This window comes from Pleurodeles waltl, chromosome 8 (genome assembly GCF_031143425.1).
Source record: "Pleurodeles waltl isolate 20211129_DDA chromosome 8, aPleWal1.hap1.20221129, whole genome shotgun sequence".
NCBI lineage: Eukaryota > Metazoa > Chordata > Amphibia > Caudata > Salamandridae > Pleurodeles > Pleurodeles waltl.
In genome coordinates, this window is record NC_090447.1 from 163,359,693 (window position 1) to 163,383,488 (window position 23,796).

Consider the following 23,796-nt stretch of genomic DNA (forward strand, 5'->3'; position numbering starts at 1 on the left):
CAGTATGTACACAAAATGAAACACAATACACAGTAAGGAACACGATACAACGTGCACAACTGAAGTCAGCGGCATACAACAGCTGCAACAGTAGATGCGAAGAGGTTAAAGCAAAACAATAAGTAAATAAGAATCTTTTTGGTGTAAAATATTTGTAATGACCTATTTGAACACATCACAATCTTGCAAAACATTTCATACAGAAAGTAGGTTTTTCCGAATTCCATGTTTATGTTTTGTTCACTTTTTGTATTCATAGGAGACCTCCATATAAACTTTCGCACTATCAAATACTAAATGTTAAGTCTTCCTATACTGTTTTCGAACCAAGTTGGAAACCATTTACTCGTCCAAATCTGTCCACCACAAATCCCAAGAGAAGCAAAATGTAAGTAGCCTTCCAACGATTTGCACCGCTTTTCTGCGACAAAATATTAACCTCAAAAATATAATTTGATTTTCGGAATCTAATTTCTCCACTATTCATTTTATTAAATTTTTTTATGGGCATTCTGAAACATGTTAAGCTGCGCCAATTAGAATAGCTATCAAACTCTTCATATGGGTGTTCAAGCTCTTTTGTTTCCTTGACACTGTTGACGGGTGGCAGGTGGCAGTATACTCCTTCCATGGGTGGAATGTATTTCCATTAGCTCTCTATTACGTATTCTGTTTTATGCACCTAAGATGGTATAGTTAAATTAAAGGATCCCGTAGATAGATTTCAGGGTCTCATTTAAACACTGAAGATTTATTTATGGCTGGGCCACCACATCTTGAGATCCTCACCATGGAGGCTGTTTTTTTCCATTGAAGTGGTTCATTCCTGCATCAGGGAGATGCCACAAGGGAAAAAATCCCGTGCAACAGGTCCACCATGCCATGGTTGGGGCTGCATAAAGGAACTGCAATCATGAATGGGAGTGCTGTACTGTAATCCCAAAGAGGGAGGAAATTCCCAGGATCTATACTACAAATGTCCCTCGAGTGCATGTCAGAGACATTTCGAGAGCATGCTGTTCAAGACACTCCTAGCTTACCTTCCAGCCTTACACCGAAGTGATAGCAATAGAAACGGTGCTAACACAATTTCGAGTGGCAAGGGATAGAAATAGAAATGGTGGCAGTACCATTTCAAGTGGCACCACGGCCATCAGAATAGGCTCACCTTTAGTTGGGCTAGCAGCGACTCCATCATATATCTTCCCCAGTTCTATTAATGAATAAGGGAGGTGAAGAGACTGGCACGATGTCCCCAATTTGTGTGCTATACCCGGGTGTGGAAGACATCTAAATCAGGCCTTTTCATCTAAAAAAGCATAATACACCTAGGTTGTTTAAATCATAATGATTTTGATTAAATAAAGATAATCTCAAAAAACTGATATAAGTATTTTGCATACTGCTGAGTAAAAACACAAATGTATGGTAAGACAAAATAAGATATTCAAGTATTATAAACAAATGTACAATTTTATGTGAAAAGAACTAAATTGTTGCTTCTTCTCCATCACTGCAAAAATACCTTTATGTGAAATGTTCTGGCCATTGTCTTCCACGTTGGAGCGATCAGAGCTGGTGCAAATAGTTAGTTGCTCCTTCTACAAAGAGTCCACAATGCCTGCTTACAGGATCAATGAGATGCTTCACTTCTGACCCCACTTTTGACCACACCCACGACAGACATCTGATACTGCTTAGCACTAGAATTAGTTCTGCCCAAAATTTACTTTAAATAAAACAAACACAATATAAAGTGGCACATACCTCTGGAAAATGAGGTTTGAACACAGGATCCTCAGTGCATACTTTTCCAAAGTTGTTTTGTGCAAATGATTCCTGAGCTGGAAAATATTGCTGGAATGTCTCAAATGAAGAAGCAGAACTTTCTCCAGCAAATCCTGGAACATGGATGTCACCCTGGGCAGATTTGTTTAGGTGGAAACAACCAGGGGGATGTCCCTCTAAATTACTTTGGTACTTAAGAACTCCTCTGTAAAGAACAGAGAAAACAACAGTAAAAAACAAAGATTCCATGAAGAGTTTGGTCACACTGAAGTAGCACACATATGCCAGTGAAGTAGTGTTTATTTACATTCAGTGTCATTAAATCTGTCGAAAGGGAGAGCCTAGTAAAATCAGTTTATTAAATGCTCACTGTTAGATGATGAAGAAAACTTCTCTTTTTTTCAGTACTTTAACCATAAAAATCACCAATAATATGCATTCTAGAACAGTTCTTTGTTTGATGATGTCTGCTTGGGTTATGAGATTTTCTGCAGCATTGTTCACCAGATAGCTTCTTTAAACCTTTTCTGCAGAAAATGTTGCCTGAAGTTATTATATAAGGTTTAAAATATGAGAAGAAGCACACCATGTCCAAAGGAATGGAAGAAGTGGCAATACCAGCCTGAACTGTAAGGAGTCAGATCATATTACAGTGATCATAAATGAATCCCATTGGCTTCAAGTGGAGGAATGTATGAAATTCAAAACACTATGTATTGGCTACAAAGTTTTCCAAGGAACAGGAGCGGGCTGTTCTGTTGACATTTCGTGAGAGCTGAAATCCAATAAACTACTGAATCCTAATAATCAAGACACCCAGATTTTTACCTTAGGCAGTACATCTCAGTATTTTCCATTGATCTAGCGGCAAGAGACACCACCCACCACAGTCATCAATAATTTAATTGGCAGAGTAGGAATCAGATAGGAACTGGGGCCACTTATTAACTGAGTTCAAGATTTATTACGGAATGTTTTATATGTGAGGCAGAAGAATGCATTGAATGGTAAAAAGGCTCAGATTCAGAGTACAAAATCAGAAAAGAGAATATTAATCTCTAGTTAAGCAGTTAAAAACCCTCTCAGTTCTAAGAGTCAAACTTATAAAGAGTATTGACAGCATTTTTAAAGAGGAGAGAAAGTCTCAAGAAAATCAGACATAGGGCCTGGTTTAGATGTGTCAGAGTGTGAATTTTATAATATGTTTTATTAATAATTTTAATGTATTCACTGTATAGCGAATTAACATACAAAAACTGGTGACTTTTGAAAATGGTTGCCATAATTCATTTCTGTTCTTAGCTGGGCAAAAATTCAAACTAAACACTGTGGTTATTTTCCGTAGTTCAATGCTTGTATAAACGTGTGTTACATGGCTTAATAGATGTGCACACAGCTGCCCCTTGAGGGTTGCTGCATTATGTCTTACAAGGTCTTGTTTAACAAAGTTTTTGCATACATTGAATGTTCTATTGTTTGAAATTGTCACTAATACGTGGTTTCTTCCTCGAGGAAATAGATGCTACATTGTAAGAAGTTTCTTCCTGAGAAGAGAAGTTTAGACGAGATGGAACAATGGAGCCACAGACGAGACGGAAGAGGAAAAGTTACTGTTATGAAAATGCCCTGGTTGACGTCAATGTTATAGCATTTTAGGTTATCAATTAGAGAAACTATTGGTTGAATCGTAAGCCACCCCAAGTTCTGACCAATCATAAACTTTTTGAAGATTAGTACAACAAGCTGGGTAGGATTTTCTGGGGTTAGACTCTATAACAGATTTTAGGAGAGAAGAAGAATCAGCAGTGTGGGTTTAGCTATGGATAGACCCGATTTTCTGAAGTTATACTTGATGGTTTACTTTTGCTGAAGACTGCATGTTGTTGTTCTATGGGTAATGTATGATATTGTATTGATATATGAGTCTCTTTTGCTTTGCAGGTACCAGCTGCAACTTATAATTTGACTGCTGCATATTAATAATGTTTTCTTATAATAACCCGAGATAGAGTGATTTTTTCCTAAATTTGTGTTACTAAATTATTTTCACATGACTTCCTACATGTTGATGCTGATTCATAGTTAGTGAGGGTATTAACTTTAAATGCTCAAGATTCATATTGACACTTTTTGATTGTTTGTGCTAATTAATACTTTGCCATTATTACCGATTCTGGTGTTGGTAATCAGTGTTGTTATTTTGGAGATTATTTGCTTGATTGTTTTGATTAAACTCAGATATATAAGACGCTCTAATCAGCTGCTATTGATTTTATATGTTTATAAATTGTGCTTGAGAGTTATTTCGGTGACATTAGCATTGTTAATCTAGGGAAATAAATTCATAATTCTTCTTAATACACTGGTGTGGTTATTGTTTGAGGATCAGAATTCTAAATATGATGTTTACAGTTGATAATCACATTGCCTATTGAGGACATCCCCTCATTCATTTGTCGCATCGATCCATTGACCTCTTGCGCAAAATCCACTATTCAGCTTAAGTAATAGCTAGGATTTTGTAGCACTGCAGCAGATGTTAGACCTGACAGCCTTAGGGTGGTCTTCCCCCAGCTTTTTTTGCCTGCCTCCCTCCATTATCGAATTTAATTCCTGCTGGTTTTAGGACTCTGCGCACTTTACCACTGCTAACCAGTCCTAAAATACTTGTGTTCTCTCCCTTAAACATGGTGACATTGGCTCATACCCACTCAGCATATTTAATTTACCTACAAGTCCCTAGTAAAGAGCACTAGATGTGCCCAGGCCTGTGTGCGCGTGCAGTATCAATGCCACTTTGATTTGGCATTTAAAACTACTTGCCAAGCCTTACATTCCCCTTTTATTACAATTAAGTCACCCCTAAAGTAGGCTCTAGGTGACCCATAGGACACAGTTCTATGTAAGTAAAAGGCAGGGCATGTACTTATAAGTTTTACATGTCCTGGTTGTGAAATACTCCCAAAGTCGTTTTTCACTACTGTGAAGCCTGAGCCTCTCATAGGCTAGCATTGGAAATTCCCTTATACACTCTTATGTGGTAATTTGTGATTTCAGAGGAGTAGCCTTGTCGTGTTTGGTATGATTGTAATGGTGCAAGAAATCCTACTAACTGGTGAAGCTTGATTTTATATTACTATTTTAGAAATGTCACTTGTAGAAAGTAGGCATTTCTCTGCCCTTACTGCTCTATGTGCCTTACAGCTTGTCTCCAATCCACGTCTGGCCTGTGCTGGTTGACAGCTCCCCTTGTGCTTTCCACCCAGACAGCCATAAACACAGGACACTCAGCTGCATCTGCATTTATCTGCATACTGATGGGTCTTCCTGGGCAGGAAGGGTGGAGGGGCTCTCACACTTCAGAGGCTAGTGGTCTGACCTCATACAAAGGTGTGATCACCCCTCCACAGATCTCCTGGCAGACACGACTAAGCGGAAAGGGGAACGTGCGCACTTCAAAACCACTCTGAAGTTTTCTCCACTTCAAAGGCACATTTGGGTGTATATACTGGTTCTGTGACCCCACCAAATCGGACACTTCTAGACATACAACTGGAAACTGTCAGAGGGACTGCCGTGCTGCCCAAAGGACCCATCTGGACTGCTTTGCTGTGAAGACTCCTCTCCTGCCTGATGCCCTGCTACCTGCCGACCCCTGACTCTGCTGGAAGGACTGTGCCTTCCCCCACTAGTGCTCTCCAAGGGCTTGGGCTGAGCTTGCCTCCTGTTCTGAAGTCTCAGAGCCATCAAAGACTTCACCAAAGAGAGAAAACCCAGCACATTGGAAAATCGACACATTATTGGCAGAAATTGACGCAGCTCCTGCTCCATCCTACCAGAGTATTCTGGATTTTCCATGCAGCGCCCCTAGACATCAAAATATCACTGCACCATAGTGAGGAACCAAGGCTGCACTCCCGGAAATTGAGGTATCACTTTGCCGCATAAAAATGAGCGACACATCGCCTGTGCTGTGCCGGAAAAATCTACGCACCGCTTGCTTTACTTTCCGATGCATTCCTTCCTCTGCATCCCTGCATTGTTATTTTTGACACACCCCAGGTACTATGTGTTAAAAGGATGCAACCACTGATTCGTGTGGATTAATACACATTTAAACGTTTAAAAAATTATATCTTGACTTGTAAATATTGGATTTTTGTTACTTTGGTCTTATTTTATTCAGATAAATATTATCTATTTTCCTAAACTGGTGTAGAGTACATTTTGTGGTGTTTTTACTGTGTTACTGGATGAGTTATTGCACAAATACTTTACACATTGCCTTTCTAAGTTAAGCTTGCCTGCTGTGTGCCAAACTACCTGAGGTTGAGCACAGGATAATTTAGGGTGTGTTGTGACTTACTCAGACTAGGATTGTGATCCCTTCTTGGACAAGGTGCATACCTCTGCCATCTAGAGACCCAATTTCTAACACCACCAATCCGCCACGGTGGCGGACCAGAGTATATCGTCAAGTAGGCGGTGTTCTAACCTCTGTTTTTAGATATATTGTGGCAAAGCCAATGACCTCCATGACAAAGTGCTCTTTTGAGCCGTTAGGCTGGTGGGTTCCAGGCAACCATATTTAGATGTTACAGTCATGAAGGTCGTGTACTGATGGCAGATTGCAAACAGAGGGAAGCCGTTGTGGGACCCAATAGACACCGTACACAGGCTGTGGCTATGAAGAGAGGTAAGTCACACACACACACACAGACACTGTACATTAGATATAGGTGTCCCCTCCACTACACAACAAACCACATACACACTTTTCCCCATTGCCATTCCACCAAAACACAGCACGTACATGCTGAAAATACACATTACCATACATCCATGATACAACATGCACACACACTATTGACACTACACCCACACTTAACACAACCACAACAATCAACACAACTAGACACTTACCTAGACAAAAACAAACAAAAGCACAACTACACACATCACCGAACTGACCACCACACAATAACACTCACCTGAATGTTACACACAGCAACACAACACACAACCAAACATAGACAACAATATCAAACCCATATGCTAGTGACACACAATCTGACACAACCACATCACCCACTCCAGCTCCCTCCACCTCAACCAGCCAATCCAATCGAAAACACACACACACGTATTGACTCACATACACAACTGGAAGCACAACATCACAGGTACAGGCCCCCTTGCCATGAGCACACATGGGCATAGTTGACAAGTGTGAATGTTACGTCATTGTGGTGCCAGCATTCATTTGGCAATGAATACTGACATCAAAATGAAATCTGAGTATGTGTGCAATATGTGCCTTGTACCAGTGCGCCACCATCGATTACCAACACAATTGTGTTCCCAACATATGCATGACACAGTAATTAAAAAAATTACTATGACATGATATGACTTCAGTAGTCCCGAGTTCACGTGCAGTGATCACACAACGTAGACTGGCAATGAGTATTCCCTTCCTTTGAGTCCGAAGATGGGGCATGGGGTCATTTATTCTCTGTGGTCCAGCGGCAGGCAGCAGCAACGGTAGGTCTTGTCCAGTCATGTCCAGTTGACAACAGAAGTGGAATGGGGAAAAAGGGTAGGCTTTTACCTCATTTACCCCACCTCCCCCACCAATCTGCCAACTCAAATGGGGAGGTAGCACCGCCACAGTTGGCTTGGCTGAAAGACACATCCAAATCTGCTCGGCAGGAAGGGTGGCTGGAGTCCCGCCGTCAGACACTTTCTCCCATGGCACCATCCACAAGGTTGGGAAGTTCTGGCAGAGTCGGAGGAACTCGGGCTGGTTATCCGCTGTGGGACCACCAACATCTAAAGCAGGAGGGCTGACCGCCTAGTAAGCAGACAGGTTTTCCATTGAAAAATTAATGGCAGGACTGTTAGAACCAAGATCTAAATGAGGCTCATAGTCTTGAGAGGAAAAAGAGAAGTTGCCCCACATCTTCAAAATCAGGGAATGTTATACACATTTTATAAATAAACAACAAGCAAAACTGCTGATTCAGCCTGACATGATCGTGGTTGGCTCACATTGGATGAATCAGAAACAAATTCATAATAACCAATACCATTTAGCACTAACCCATTTCTTAAGGTAAGAGAAACCTTCAGTTTCCTTCCTCAGCAACTGCCCTCGAGAGATGTAGCATTCAATATGAAATATGTCCCAGACAAAGATTTATTCAAAATGTTCTTCTACAGGCCTAGATCGAAACTTTGAGGCAAAGTCATTCAACATGATGCATAGAGAACATAGTGGAAAGTTTCATTCACAATAATGCTAAGGATAGTTATCTCCAATGTCTGTGCTTTTTAATCTGTGGTCTGGGGGCCTTTGGGGGTCTGTAATGCCTACTCAGGGGATTTGCGCCCAGGTAGAAAATTAAATAATATTAACAGAAGGATAATATTAACATAAATTGTATGTGAATAAAGAAGCAAAAGTAAAAATGAGAACATTTTTAAATGTTCTGTAAACGTGAAGAGATTTGAAATTGGAGTCTAAAAATTAAGTTGGTATCATATTTGTGGAAGCAGTGCAAGTGCATTATATGAACAATGGGTGGCCTAATTGAAATTAGAAAATCTCCAACCTTCACATTAAAATACATTTTTTATTTGATTGTGAATTAAATAAATGATGTCATCATTTGTGTATTGTATGATCAATGTTGCTTTTATATTTTTGTGTACTGCTCTGAGGTTCAAATCACTGACATTGCCTTGGCTGAGTTCCCTAGATTCAAATAATGTCTCAGTGGAGTTCTCCGGGTTCCAATAATGACTCAATGGGAGCCCCCAAATTCCAATATTGATTCAGTGGGGGTCCCCAGATTCCAATAATGATTGAGGGTCCACGGAAGCCAACATGTTAAGAACCACTGTCCTAAGTCATAGCACTCCATGTTCTTCAGAAACTGTGAGGATAGAAGACTTGCAGAGGGTCACTGATTGGGAGGGGGGAAGGAGCAGGACCAAGATGAGCAGACAACCAGAAACTCCATCCATTTTTATAAATTCTTGCATGGAAATGTGGCATAACTATAATACACTATTAATCACTGTTCCAAACCATATATTTATATTGTTTAAGGTGGAACATCATAAATTCATCAGTTGCTGTTATATGCATCATAGAAATTATTAATTCATCCAAATAATGTCATCCAAATATGCCCACTTGAAAAAACGTTGACAACATGGCCTTTATGATGTAATATGACCATAAATTTTCACCTAAAAAGGCCAGCAAAATGATCCATTTAAACTGAGGTACCAGAGAATTGAAGGCAAAACCATAAGTTTATATGGTAGGCGGTCCTTAGGTCCAACAAAGTTCAATTGGTAATATGTTTCCTTTGGCATCACGGTATTTTAGACTGGTTGAAGAAACAGGGCCATGATAAGCCCAGTGAAAGCTCCAGAATGTCGGTTCACGCGAGTGTGAAAGATTCGGTGTGTGTGACGTCTTCAACCAGTCTAAAATACTGTGATGCCGAAGGAACCACCATTCGGTACTAATGTTATCACCAGAACTACATGGTCAACTACATACCATATTACCAATTGAACTTCGTTAGACCTAGGGACCACCTACCATCCTTCCACTTCGAATTACTTTTACTTATTTCTCAGCCTTGAAAAAGTCCTTCGAACGAAACACGTGTCGGCTGTTCCCAGAATGTATCTATTCTACAACGAATAAAACATCACTAATCTCAACGCATTGTTTGGACATTGAACTCCTTTCTCCACTTGGAGTAGATTCACGGGATACTGTTTTTGGAGTGCCCTGGTATTTTCTTGTAATATCTATGAGGTCACTTTGCATGGCTTTGAATGGCATCATAGATACGGAGTAAGTCAAGGCAGCGCTAATCGCTGTGCTGCCTTACTGTGAGTAAGTGAGGCATTCCATAGGTGTTGCACTGAGTGTTCCCACCCAACACCCATGGTTTCGATGCATCTCCAGATTTACAAGGCCATGTAAACATGGGGATGTGTTGAAACCTTACGCCTCTCCAGAGGAGGTGCAACAAGGGGAAATATCTTTACCTCTCCTGTTCTCCCCTTTTAATGTGTGCTGCATTCTGAAGAACACATAGAAAGAGGAAAAAGCCACATAGGATTGTTTTTGTGCAGGGAGGTGTCCTTTCCTGCACAAAATAATCCTTCTTGCAATGCAGGCACCCTTGCACTGTGGTGCAAGGGTGCCTGTGTTGGCACTAGGCTGCCAAAACGGTGCCAGCGCAGGGGGAAAGGACAGGAATGTGTTGTATGCCATGGATAGGGTGCATTCTTGTCCTTTCACTTTGATCAGGAGAACGCAGCAAGGTAACTTGCAGCGCTCCCCTACACCAAAACTCCATAAATCTGTGGCCAAACCTTCACCTGAGAACACAAACTATCATAGCATAAATCAAGAGAGCCCATCAACTAATAATTTTCAAGGATTTATTTGACTCTTCTCTAGATATTCCCAGCCCAAAGATTGATGATAAAACTAATGCCACTCAGACATAGCTGAAAATTCATTGGGAACAAACACCAAGAGGGCGTCCAGATCTGGCATAAAATTAAATAATGCATGTTTCCTCAACAAAGCCAACACATTTAGTGAATGGATAGCAAAGAGCACTGATGATAGAGAACAAACTCCAGTGTCATTTTCGTTTTAAAAAACAGAATAATAGCACTGATAACACATAACTCCAAATATATTCATGCATTTTGAAAGAACAGAAATGTATTGGCATGTTTAAAGAACAAATAATCTCTGTACATTTTGCCGTTAGTCCAGAGAGAGAGAGAGAGAAATGAAATATGTTATTAAATAAACATAAATAATAAGCAATACTGCAGATCACAAATATTTTGAACAAAGGAAGTGAATCTAAATCCATATCTAGATACTTATGTAAAAGAGCAATGGTGTTTGGAGAAGAGGGGAACTGAAAATGTTGATACCACGATAAACAATACTAGGTCAGTGACAAAGCACGCATGTTAGAGTGCAAGACCTTATTAAGTAAACTTACAAGGGACACGCAAATAGGCCGATGAACCTTTTGACTTGCTTCGAGTTTTTCCCACCATATATCAATATCGAGCAAAAACCATTAGGAGTCAGTCATTTCCACTCACCATGACCTTGTGGCCATGAATAACCACACCTTTATGTAAAAGTTAGAATGTTTATTTCCCTATTTTAACAATGCTAATGTCACATAACTTAATTTAAAAATCAAATGATACAAATACAGAAACAATACTGGCTGCCCAAAGCGTCGAAAGAATCGCAATATAATCAAAGCTTGAGCTACTACACATTCTTAGGTTAGGGTACAAATTAATAGCAAGAATAATTGTGCAAACAATATAACATACATTTAGATTCAGCAAAGAAAATACATCAACTGTTATTACATGTAGAGAACTTCATCAGTGAGGACCCTAACTAACACCAGATTAGAATACCATGCTGGGACTTCATGAAAAACAATTTAGTCACACAAATTTGATAAAACATCTAACTATGGCTCTATCAAAATAGCAGTTGGTACCTAGAAACAAAAGCAAATAGACATAACAATCTGTAACAGTAGCAATATACCTATCCTCAATATGGTTCAGCAAGCTGTGACAGTCTTCGTCAACAGGACATCAGTTCTGTCAGCAATACATCAGGATTCAGCATCAAAGTTCAGAAAAAGCAAAGTCTCTCTAAGCAGTAAAGTAAAACACGTCTCTTCTCAGGACGGTCTAGAAAATAGTAGCCCATCTTCTCTCAGTGAAGTCTGACTAAGTTAGATTTCCTAAAACTACTTCCCACATCCTAATTGGTCAGGGGATCACATGTGCACACTTAGTCCAATGTAACTAAACCCCTTTGTAGGAAGTTGGCTCTGTATGCACTATTTCAAAGTAAGGAATAGTATGCACAGAGTCCAAGGGTTTCCCTTAGAGGTAAGATAGTGGCAAAAAGAGATAATTCTAATGCTCTATTTTGTGGTAGTGTGGTCGAGCAGTAGGCTTATCAAAGGAGTAGTGTTAAGCATTTGTTGTACATACACACAGGCAATAAATGAGGAACACACACTCAGAGACAATTCCAGCCCAATAGGTTTTTGTATAGAAAAATATATTTTCTTAGTTTATTTTAAGAACCACAGGTTCAAATTCTACATGTAATATCTCGTTTGAAAGGTATTGCAGGTAAGTACTTTAGGAACTTTGAATAATCACAATAGCATATATACTTTTTACATAAAACACATATAGCTATTTTAAAAGTGGACACTGCAATTTTCAACAGTTCCTGGGGGAGGTAAGTTATTGTTAGTTCTTGCAGGTAAGTAAACCACCTACGGGGTTCAAATTGGGGTCCATGGTAGCCCACCGTTGGGGGTTCAGAGCAACCCCAAAGTCACCACACCAGCAGCTCAGGGCCGGTCAGGTGCAGAGGTCAAAGAGGTGCCCAAAACACATAGGCTTCAATGGAAAAGGGGATGCCCCGGTTCCAGTCTGCCAGCAGGTAAGTACCCGCGTCTTCGGAGGGCAGACCAGGTGGGTTTTGTAGGGCACCGGGGGGGACACAAATCAGCACAAAAAGTACACCCTCAGCAGCGCGGGGGCGGCCGGGTGCAGTGTGCAAACACGCGTCGGGTTTTCAATAGGTTTCAATGAGAGACCAAGGGGTCTCTTCAGCTGTGCAGGCAGGCAAGGGGGGGGGCTCCTCGGGGTAGCCACCACCTGGGCAAGGGAGAGGGCCTCCTGGGGGTCACTCCTGCACTGGAGTTCTGATCCTTCAGGTCCTGGGGGCTGTGGGTGCAGGGTCTTTTCCAGGCGTCGGGATTTCAGAGTCAGGCAGTCGCGGTCAGGGGGAGCCTCGGGATTCCCTCTGCAGGCTCGCTGTGGGGACTCAGGGGGGACAACTTTGGTTACTCACAGTCTTGGAGTCGCCGGGGAGGGGTCCTCCCTGTAGCGTTGTTCCTTCACCAGTCGAGTCGGGGTCGCCGGGTGCAGTGTTGCAAGTCTCACGCTTCTTGCGGGGATTGCAGGGGTCTTTAAATCTGCTCCTCTGGAAACAAAGTTGCAGTCTTTGTTGAACAGGGCCGCTGTCCTCAGGAGTTTCTTGGTCTTTTTGGAAGCAGGGCAGTCCTCTGAGGATTCAGAGGTCGCTGGTCCTGGGAAAAGCGTCGCTGGAGCAGTTTTCTTCTGAAGGAGGGAGACAGGCCGGTAGGGCTGGGGCCAAAGCAGTTGGTGTCTTCTTCTTCTCTGCAGGGTTTTTCAGCTCAGCAGTCCTCTTCTTTAAGTTGCAGGAATCTAAATTCTTAGGTTCAGGGAAGCCCTTAAATACTAAATTTAAGGGCGTGTTTAGGACTGGGGGTTAGTAGCCAATGGCTACTAGCCCTGAGGGTGGGTACACCCTCTTTGTGCCTCCTCCCAAGGGGAGGGGGTCACATTCCTATCCCTATTGGGGGAATCCTCCATCTGCAAGATGGAGGATTTCTAAAAGTTAGAGTCACTTCAGCTCAGGACACCTTAGGGGCTGTCCTGACTGGCCAGTGACTCCTCCTTGTTATTCTCATTATTTCCTCCGGCCTTGCCGCCAAAAGTGGGGTCGTGGCCGGAGGGGGCGGGCAACTCCACTAGCTGGAGTGCCCTGCGGTGCTGGAACAAAGGGGGTGAGCCTTTGAGGCTCACCGCCAGGTGTTACAGCTCCTGCCTGGGGGAGGTGATAGCATCTCCACCCAGTGCAGGCTTTGTTACTGGCCACAGAGTGACAAAGGCACTCTCCCCATGTGGCCAGCAACATGTCTCGAGTGTGGCAGGCTGCTAAAACCAGTCAGCCTACACGGGTAGTTGGTTAAGGTTTCAGGGGGCACCTCTAAGGTGCCCTCTGGGGTGTATTTTGCAATAAAATGTACACTGGCATCAGTGTGCATTTATTGTGCTGAGAAGTTTGATACCAAACTTCCCAATTTTCAGTGTAGCCATTATGGTGCTGTGGAGTCCGTGTTTGACAGACTCCCAGACCATATACTCTTATGGCTACCCTGCACTTACAATGTCTAAGGTTTGGCTTAGACACTGTAGGGGCACAGAGCTCATGCTCTGGTGCCCTCACCTATGGTATAGTGCACCCTGCCTTAGGGCTGTAAGGCCTGCTAGAGGGGTGACTTATCTATACTGCATAGGCAGTGTGAGGTTGGCATGGCACCCTGAGGGGAGTGCCATGTCGACTTACTCGTTTTGTCCTCACTAGCACACACAAGCTGGCAAGCAGTGTGTCTGTGCTGAGTGAGGGGTCCCCAGGGTGGCATAAGATATGCTGCAGCCCTTAGAGACCTTCCCTGGCATCAGGGCCCTTGGTACCAGGGGTACCAGTTACAAGGGACTTACCTGGATGCCAGGGTGTGCCAATTGTGGAAACAAAAGTACAGGTTAGGGAAAGAACACTGGTGCTGGGGCCTGGTTAGCAGGCCTCAGCACACTTTCAATTCAAAACATAGCATCAGCAAAGGCAAAAAGTCAGGGGGTAACCATGCCAAGGAGGCATTTCCTTACACCCTTAATTTAAAATTTTACTACTACATGGCTCACATGTCGATGATTGGTTCCTCTTCCCCCGCTCTCGTCATTAGGCCCGTCAGGTATCAATATTGTTGCAGGTTATACTCCAGTCAGTGCATCCATTGCCTTCTCCTGGGAAGGTCAGTCTTACACACATTACATTAAACATTGTTTCACTAGCAACTACATCATCTTCTAGCAAGCAGTTTCTCATGAGAACTAACTTCAGCTACGAAAACATAGTCAGTATAGTGGAAAATTACAATTTAATTCTCTAAGCATCCATTATATTAAACGCCTGAGCAATGTAGCTTGACATGAGGCCGTGCAACTAGGCCAAGACCTCGCTAAGTTAAGGCCTACGGTTAATAAAGATAATACATAATGCATAACCCTTAATACGACATATTACTACATTAATCAAACATAAGCTCAATATTTCATATTTATAAGCCATTAATAAGAACACTTCATGAATATTGGTGGCCAACCAGGTGGGCACACCTTCAAATGTGTGCATTTTTTTCTCTACGCTGGCACATGCTCTACGCAAATCCATTACTCAAAACAAATGAACATTCATTATTAAACTCATTAACAATTTTGCGTTAACACACATACACCATATTTGAGATAAGATTCCTTAAAAAAAGCATATTCTTTGCTTTTCCTGTCAATACAATCACCTCCACCACGTTCTCTTACTAAATCCTAGGGCTTTGTTACTCCTCTCCAATGTTTTACCCTTCAGTGGTCATTTTTTCTCCACAGATATCATAAAGGTAGCAAACCAATCTTTCAGGGCCATTCAAAGTGTAGCGCTCATTAAAGTTTCTATTATAATTAATTTTGGCTAAAGGAATGTGTGAATAAAAGTGTACAAAGAGTTGTTTAACTAATTTTATTGAGAAGTAAGACCTATTCCGTCTTGCCAAGCCATGGAGAGCTGCTTTGTAAAAGGGTCACTCCTAGGGTGTCACTATCAGTAATACACCCCATTCTGGAATTCTGTATTGGGTGAACAGGAGACAAAGAAGAACAATGAGGGAAATGGAAAGGGTTAGGGACTACTGGTATATGCTGTTTTAAATTCAGTGACTTTGCTGGACTCCTTCAAGAACTCTACTGGCATTTTCTTTGTTTAAGACATTATATAGAGCAGTATAATAAAAAGGCATGCTGTGTTCTGCAACTGCTGCATTGTAAAAGCAACAGGAACTTGAATAATGTTTGCTCCAACTGATTACATTTATATATATATTGCAACATTGCAACTAATGTGAGGAATGAGACAGTTTGAATATCAGATCATAGAAGAAACATGGAGCTCAGTGAGCTTTATTCACAAACAAAATAAAGGACGATGGCTTTCTTTCTCCAAAACCATCTCAGCATTATTTTGCTTCACTGTGGTCTTCTGCTGCACTGTTGCACTACTAGTGCTCAGAGTTCATTCTACTAATCACTCGTGCCAGCAATACTACTAACTGATTAATACACAGAGGCGTTGATTTCCAAGCAGAAGTCTCCAATGCTCTTCTGTCTCAGCAACATAAAGCAATTTAATCAACTTGGCATATTTTCAATACTAGATCAACCCTTGCATTTGGCCCTTGGCTTATCTCCAAACCAAATTTCATGAAACTTGCTGATAACATTGCATCAATCACTTTACGGTCATTTCCATTAGTTCTGCTTTCCAGCCATTTGTACACCAAAATCCTCTATTAGTGCGTTGTGGATCCTTTATGTAACCAATTCAAATACTCACTCAAGACACTGAGGTAATATCAATGATTCGCTTTTTAGCAAAATTAACAGTGCATTAGTAAATAATATTTTACTAAGGTTGTGACCATCACACAGTAATTTCAAAAGGACTACATCGCTCAGTCATCTGGTTGAAGGTTATCTTAGCTGGTCTTAAACAATTCGCCTCCATGTTAGATCCCACTGGTCATAAACATGAACAGGTCTGATGAATATGTTTTTTGAGTCAGGAAAAATCCTCTCTGCACCAGTTAAAAAATCATCTTTTCTGAATTAGACAGACATAAAAATTAATTCAACTTATAATAGTTTTTAATAAAGATTTTAAAAAAACATATCAGTCAGGTCAAAGTTAATCTAATGTGAAATCTTGTCCAGTATCATCACTGTGGTTAAATATGTTCTTAAGTCACTGCTGCAGTACCCATACATTTGGTGAAATATTTCAAATGCTTTCAGCCAATTAAGCACACTTTAGCACCAACATTAACAAGAGAGAAGTCCTCAAGGCTGTGTCAACATTTTGCAGCACTATCTCTATTGCTATCTCTTCTTAAAAAACATGAATACTCCCCAATCTCTCATCCTCAAAATTATCACATCACAATCCGTATCCCAAACATCAATAACTCGAAGCTTCAATAACAATGCCACATCCCTACCAAAATTTAACAGAAACCGGAAGAACACCAGCATTTATAAAGGCAACATTAAGGCTACTCATGGAATCTGTTTATCCATCTAGCTGAGCCTTGTCACCAATAACACTTTAGACTAGCTTTCACCTTAATCATTTAGATTTCAATATCGTTACTGTCATGGCTTGTCACAGGTGCTCGCCCCCACTCCCATCCATCTCTTGCCTGGTGCATTATTGGCCGCCTCTTCCAGCCCTAACTCCGCGTCCTGCCACTCAGGATGTTGATGCACTGGTTGACAGGAGTCATGACACTCAGAACTGAGGTTGTCATGAATGTGATGCCCTGTTACCCAAAAAAAGCCAGTGATATGCCTTTGTGGGCAGCCCAGAAACTGTGACTGTATGCTCTACCTTAGTGGCAGACTAAAGTGAGGCCTGAGAATCTGGGACAGGATTCAAAAGTCCTGAAAGTCAGGAATTTACTGCAGGGTTTGAGGCTCTGTGGATTAAAGGACATACAGCAGGAAGGTCCTGCAGTTTACAAAAGTCACACCAATGTTGTGGCCAGCGGCTTGGGTTTCATTTCTGCTGGTGAGAGGAAGCCTCTGCTTGAGATCTTCTCTTCACTTGTGTTCCTTTTCTTGGGCTCAGCATTTCACCTGTGTTCCTCGCTCTATAATAGACCTTATCTTTAAGCCTAATGTTGAAAATAACTCCCAAAAAGATTTCTACTTGTGGTGCTTCTTGAAATTCCTTATGCAGTGTAACCTCAAATACTTTTTGTTCCTAGACTTATTTGACCACTGCCAGTACTGTATGCAGAGGCCCCAGGCTAGTGATAGCTAGGTAGAGTTAAATACTACTTGTTTCTGTTAGTTGACCCCTGTACTGTCCTCTGAACTATGTGCTAGAATTCTGTCACATCCTCACCAGTGTGTCATAACAACTGTCTCCTGAGCCTCTGCAATGTTATATGAAGGGAAACGTCTTAAACAACGCGTTGGGAACAATGCAGACATTTCACACACAAGCGTAACCACGCTTGCTGGAACAACAACTGCCTTTTTCCTGTGCCTTAACCACACATGTGCTGAACTACGCATATGCTTGGTTAAGGCACAAAAAAAGGCAGCGTGGCTCGGGAGATGATGCAGTGAGGTAAGTGGGGCTAGGGCAGGGTTGGGGGGAAGTTTTTATGGGAAGGGGTGGATTAAGGGCTTGGGGTGGGTGGTGGGGTGGGAGCTATTTTTTTTTTATTTAAGGCCGGGGGGGGGGGGGGGAGGGAGGATCTGGGTATTCAAGGGTACAGGGTTGCCTTATTTTTTTTTTAGGTTTGAGGGGTGGGGTGGATTAAGAGCTTGGGTTGGGTGGGGGGTTGTGCATTTTAGGGTTGGTGGTTGCACTATTTTTGTAAAGGTTTTATGGGTGGGGTGGATTAACGGCTTGGGGTGGGTGGGGGTATGGCTAATTAATTTTTTTAGGGGTGGGTTTGGGTGTTTTAGGGTAGCGGGCCACACAATTTTTTTTTTTTTAGGTTTTAGGGATGGGATGGATTGAGTGCTTGGGGTGGGTGGAGGGTTGGGCATTTTAGGGTTGGTGGTTACACTATTTTTTTAAAGGTTTTATGGGTCGGGTGGAATAAGGGCTTGGGGTGGGTGTAGGGAGGTGGGCTTTTTTTTTTAGGGGTGGGAGGGTTAGTAATTTTAGGGTAGGGGTCACACTATTTTTATTTTTTTTTAGGTTTTAGGGGTGGGGTGGATTAATGGCTTGGAGTGGGCCGGGGTTTTGGGGCAGTTATTTTTTTTTAGGGTTAAGTGGTTGGGTATTTTAAGGTAGGGGGTCATGCTATTTTTTTTTTAGTTAGGTTTTTAGGGGTGGGTTACTTTTTTTTTTAGGGGTGGGGGTTGGGTATTTTAGGGTCGGGTTGCGCTATTTTTTTTTTTTCTTTTTTTTTTTAGGTTTATGCAGTGGGGTACTTTTTGGCCTCAGGGTGGGCGGGGGGGGTGATATGATAGGACCGCACAACCCGTTCCCACACATGCCTTTACTAGGGACGCTTTTACAATGAAAAATCGTTGTGAAGGCATGCATGGTAAAGGCATGCATGGTAACAATGCAGTCTCTGTTCTTACCTCGTTGTTAAGGCATGCGTGGTTCCAGCATGCGTGGTTCCATCATACATTCCTATATGAAGACATTGTGTTTATCTTTGATTTTGATCTGTGTGTCAAACTGTGGAGCATTTACATTGGCTACACAACATCAGAACAAGAAGTCTCATGATTATTTTCTCTCTAACAAGTTGAAGATACTGACTAATATGTTGAATGTTTATCATAAATCATCAGTTAATACAGTAAATCCTGAGCATGTCTCTTTTCTTAAAGAGTGCTACTATTCATGCTTAAACCAGGTAAATGGAAAAACTGTGTGTATTTTAGGTTGATGGAAGAGCACAGAGTGACAGCAGGCCTGTGTCCTGTATAAAAAAAACTGTCACTCTTGAATGACTACAGAAAATCCTAGAGTACCTCCATCTGATGAGGCAAGCTGTGTGACCACAAAGAGATGCTGTATCTTCTATGCCTGCTCTCATATCCCTACCATGCTTCACAGTTACTGCCGAGAGCAGTCTTGGGCATGTTTTGCAGAATCAACTAGGAAAGAGACTGGTGATTTCCCTCCATTATTCTCACAACCTATTTGGATGTGCAGTTTAGTGGTGACGAGTTTGAGAGTCATTATCCATGCCACATAAAAGGAGTATACGTACATTAAGCTCACTGAAAAAGAAAGGATTTAACTAAATAATGCCTATGTCCCATCGTCAGAACCCCTAGAAGATGTTGTACATGAAATAATTCAACAAATTAATGTGTCAATCTTGCTACAGGAAATATATTTTTTACAACCACAAAAAACAGCATGGCTCACAAATAAAAAGGAAGGCTCACCCTCGGTCTTCACATCATGTGATACTTGAGCACTAACAAGTTCAGCTGACAGTATAACAATCAGAGCAAATATGCAGTAACTATTTGGTAAATCCACCTTCAACCCTCTTGAGAGTCCAACTTTACTCCTTCCAGGATGGATTGGTCTGCCCCTATGTCAGAGATAATTTAGGTCATGCCTTATGTCTTTGAAACACACCTTTAGCTTGGCTGGTTTCCACATTATTACTTAGATAAGCATGTCCAAATCTTCCTTCCTCATCCTCAACAGCTGTTGCCTCTTCGCAGTTTTCACAGTGTGTATAATGTGTTTGGGAGGCCACCTTCCTTAAAATATGCCAATCTGGATTTTGAAGATCCACCATGAATGCATCACCTGCTGAACACACATTGGAAGTAGACATCTGTCGGATGTAAGCCCTTTTAACTTGTAAAAGCATGGTTTCGAAGTATTTTGCAGGATTTGGAAACTTGCATGGATATTTGAGTATCCAGGTTCCCTTCCTCCTCTGCCCCCTTACAAGAATCAAATGGTTTAGGTTACCACCATTAAATAAGCAAACAAATAGTTAAAAGATGACGGGAGACCAGATAAGCTACCCTGGAAAGCAAAAGTGCCATGAATTTGCAAACAGACAGTAAAAACCACATAATGTGCTAAACGAAGTGCCGACTTAGGTTTCAAAACAGCAATTGAACAGCTTTAAAACGTGCGCAGCATACGTTTATCCCAATATTTTAACAGGTCTTGCCTAAAAAAATAAAAAAAACAGATGTCCTCTAACTTACAAGTATAAGTTCCAGGAAATACCTGTTTATCCTGCATGGATTAACCAACTGACAGGCATAGGTAAATAAGAAGCACCAACATGTTGGGTTGAAAAAAGCCAATTTCTCACCGTGGATCCTTACATTCTCCACACACCAACACAGATAATTTTCACTCAATGCGATGGTAGACTGATGTATTTATTTATTTATGTATTTATTTATTTTACAATAGCGCAAATGTCTTGGCTTCCCTTTTCGAATATGCAATTCCCGTGCAACATTGCCAGGATGAATAATGTAATAAATCACCTTTCCACCTCCTGAATATTTGATTGACAGTTTGCAAAACCAAAGCCTGTGTTCAAAATGCACTGCTGATCCAGGACTTAAACCCCAGTGCAATGCATTCACAGTTTGACATTCCCACTGCTGCCAAGCAGTACCGAAACCGTCATTGTGTTGTTTCTCCTCGCATCATCCTTTAATCTATATTTAATGAGAAGTGGGAAGTAATAACAAAGACCCAGTGCAGTATCCTCTCGCTGTTACATGGTTGGCTCTGCAGAATGAACATTTTGAAAAATATGGTTTCTAAACATTCATGAGTTCCTCAGGCAACGCTATACTGTAACCGCGAACAGAGTCAAAAGTACCGTGACCTAAAATGGAAGCTCCCACTGTAAGTATGAAATCAGACATCAGCAGCAGCATCTTATTTAACTTTTACAACAAGGTATGCAGTAACTGTGTCACGTTATGATGAGATACAATGGCCCTGTTTTAATGGTGTGCCCTTATAATTATTTTAATCTGCTGGGTGCTAAGGACGTGCAGACATGTCCTCAGCACCGGTGCCCGGGTGTTAGGACGTGTACCAGCACGTTCTAGAACCCACCAAGGGGGAGGTGCTGGAGCTACCCTTTGGGCCCCACTCCACATGCCACCTCCAGGGATGGCAGCAGAATCTCGTCCATTGCCATCACCTCTCCGGACGGGATGACGACGCCAAGGTCATCCATAAAGAGCCAGGACATGCTGGAAGTCACTTGCTTCCAGAGCATTGTGGGTCTAGGACCATTTTTCGGTAGGTCCTTGGGAAAAGCAAGAGTTTCCCTTTCTCCTGGTGTCTTTCTTCAGTGCATTCTTGCTGTCAGATTGCAGCAGGGTCTGCGAACGCACAGCAGGAACCTAATAGACACCAGGAATGTTTTTTTGGTGTGGCGGGTATTCATTTTGGTTGTTTCTGCCCCTGGGGGTAAATTTGGCCATTTTTTAGGCCGATCTGCCCCCTGAGGGTTGGAAAGCCACGGGACACCAGCGATTGTGCAGTTAATATGTGGAGCACAGCCTAGGGCAGGGGTCACTCTCATAAATTTTACTTTTTTTCTACAGCCTATGGGGGAAGATCAGATTTGTTTTACACTGACCTGCCCCCTTGGGGGTGGAAACCCACTAGACACTAGGGATTTCAAATGTATGCATGTCGAGAAGCAGTCCCTTGGGCAAGGGTTGCTCCCCAAAATATTTAGGCATTTGTTTTAGCCGCTTCTGCCCCACGGGGGGCAGATCAGCTAATTTCTAGAGCGAGCTGCCCCTTCCCCCAAGAGGGGTGAAAAGCCACTAGACACCAAGGATTGTAGTGTCAATGTATTTAATGGAGAACAATCCCTTGGGCAAGGGTGGCTCCCCCTTAGGGGCACAATATTACTTTGTTACCACCCCCAGGGCCAGATCGGCCATTTTTTAGGCTGATCTGGGATTGTGGTGCTAATATGTGTTATGGGGAGTGACCCCTTGGGAAAGGGTGGCTCCTATAAAGGGGTGCAATTTGCCTTTGTTTTTGCCCCATCTAGAAGAACAAAATATGTTTTTAAGGCTGATCTGCCCCATGGGGAAAAAGGGGTGGAAACCTACTAGACACCAGTGAAATATTTATTTCTATATGTTAGGAGAACGGCCCCTTAGGCAAGGGTCACTCCCCATTTTGAAACTGCCATGTTCTTTGTTACCAAGCCATAAGTGGGCGGATCGGCCATTTTTAGGCCAATCTGTTCCCCCGAGGGGTGGAAACCCACTGAATACCAGGGAAATATTTATTTGTATATGTTAGGGAAGTGGCCTCTTGGGCAGGGGTCACTCCCCATTTTGAAACTGGCAGTCTTTTGTTTTCCTCACTCCTTGGCACACATCAGCCATCTTTTAGGCTGATCTTCCTGAGGGGGCAGTAAACACCAGGAAATTATTTTCTCTGTGTGAACTGGCATTGGCTGGAGTTGCGTGTAAACTGGCATTTGGCTGGCGGTGTGTATGGACTTGTGTTTGGCTGGCGGTGTGTGTGGCTGGTGCATCAGGACTGGTGTTTGGCTTGTGGTGTGTGTGTGGACTGGTGTGTGGCTGACAGTGTGTGTAACTGGCGTTTGGTGGTGGTGTGTGTGGATAAGTGTCTACCTGGTGGTGTGTTTGGGGTTCATTTGGCTTGTGATGTGTGTGAACTGGCATTTGGTTGGCATGTGGATGGTGGCGGGGGTGCCAATTCTTTGCCTTTGCTATGTGCCCCCTTTGGAGGCCAGATCAGACATTTGTCTGAACAGACTTCACTGTGTTTTATAATGTTAACTGTTTTAATTCTTGTCCTCATTTGTGAATTTAATGGTTTATTTCTCTTTTTTATTGTAGTGCAATGCTTTTGATATCCGTGGTATTGCATGTTTTTGGTAAGGAAACGTTTTTGTAATGTTTACTTCAAATGAGTATCGTTGCCCTGCTTACATGGCCTGTTAATGGTTGTAGTAATTGTAGCATATTTAGCTTATGTTTTATTGTGTTTCAAGTTCACAATTAGACTTGTGCAAGATCTGTATTGTGTTGTCTAGTGTGTAATTTTTTTTTTTTTCCTTTCTCGTTGTATATTGTTTGTGCTTGCTGTGTCTGTGTAGAGTGGGTGCAGTTGACCCTCAGTCAAGCTGTCTGTGGCAAGTGAAGGGTATCTTTATACAGTATAAGGTTCATTGTGTGGCTTGTTTGTTTTGTACAGATCAGTATTTGTCAATAGTTATATCTACTGTTTGATACAGTCACAGTTTTTTAAGTTCTAATTTGACACAGAGTGTTTATTACTGTTTTGTTTCTTGTGTTAGTTTCATTAGTAATTATGGCTGCCAGCATTATGACCGCCCAGCAGGTTGTTGGTTTGCTTTTTGAATCTGCCACTGAACATGGCTCTGAGACAGACTCTCCATCTAAGGGAGAAGGTCAAGTTTAAGATTCTGGCAGTGA

At 42.0% G+C, this 23,796-nt stretch overlaps 1 protein-coding gene across 2 annotated transcripts in view; it reads right to left on the reverse strand.

Annotated features, from left to right (window-relative positions):
- The window catches only part of NOX4 (NADPH oxidase 4), a 759,149-nt gene that overhangs the window by 426,455 nt on the left and 308,898 nt on the right, over positions 1–23,796 (reverse strand). For both annotated transcript variants that reach the window (XM_069204008.1, XM_069204009.1), the window contains one exon: positions 1,768–1,993. In XM_069204008.1, coding sequence (XP_069060109.1) covers positions 1,768–1,993 — 226 coding nt within the window. The remainder of the gene's footprint in view (positions 1–1,767; positions 1,994–23,796) is intronic.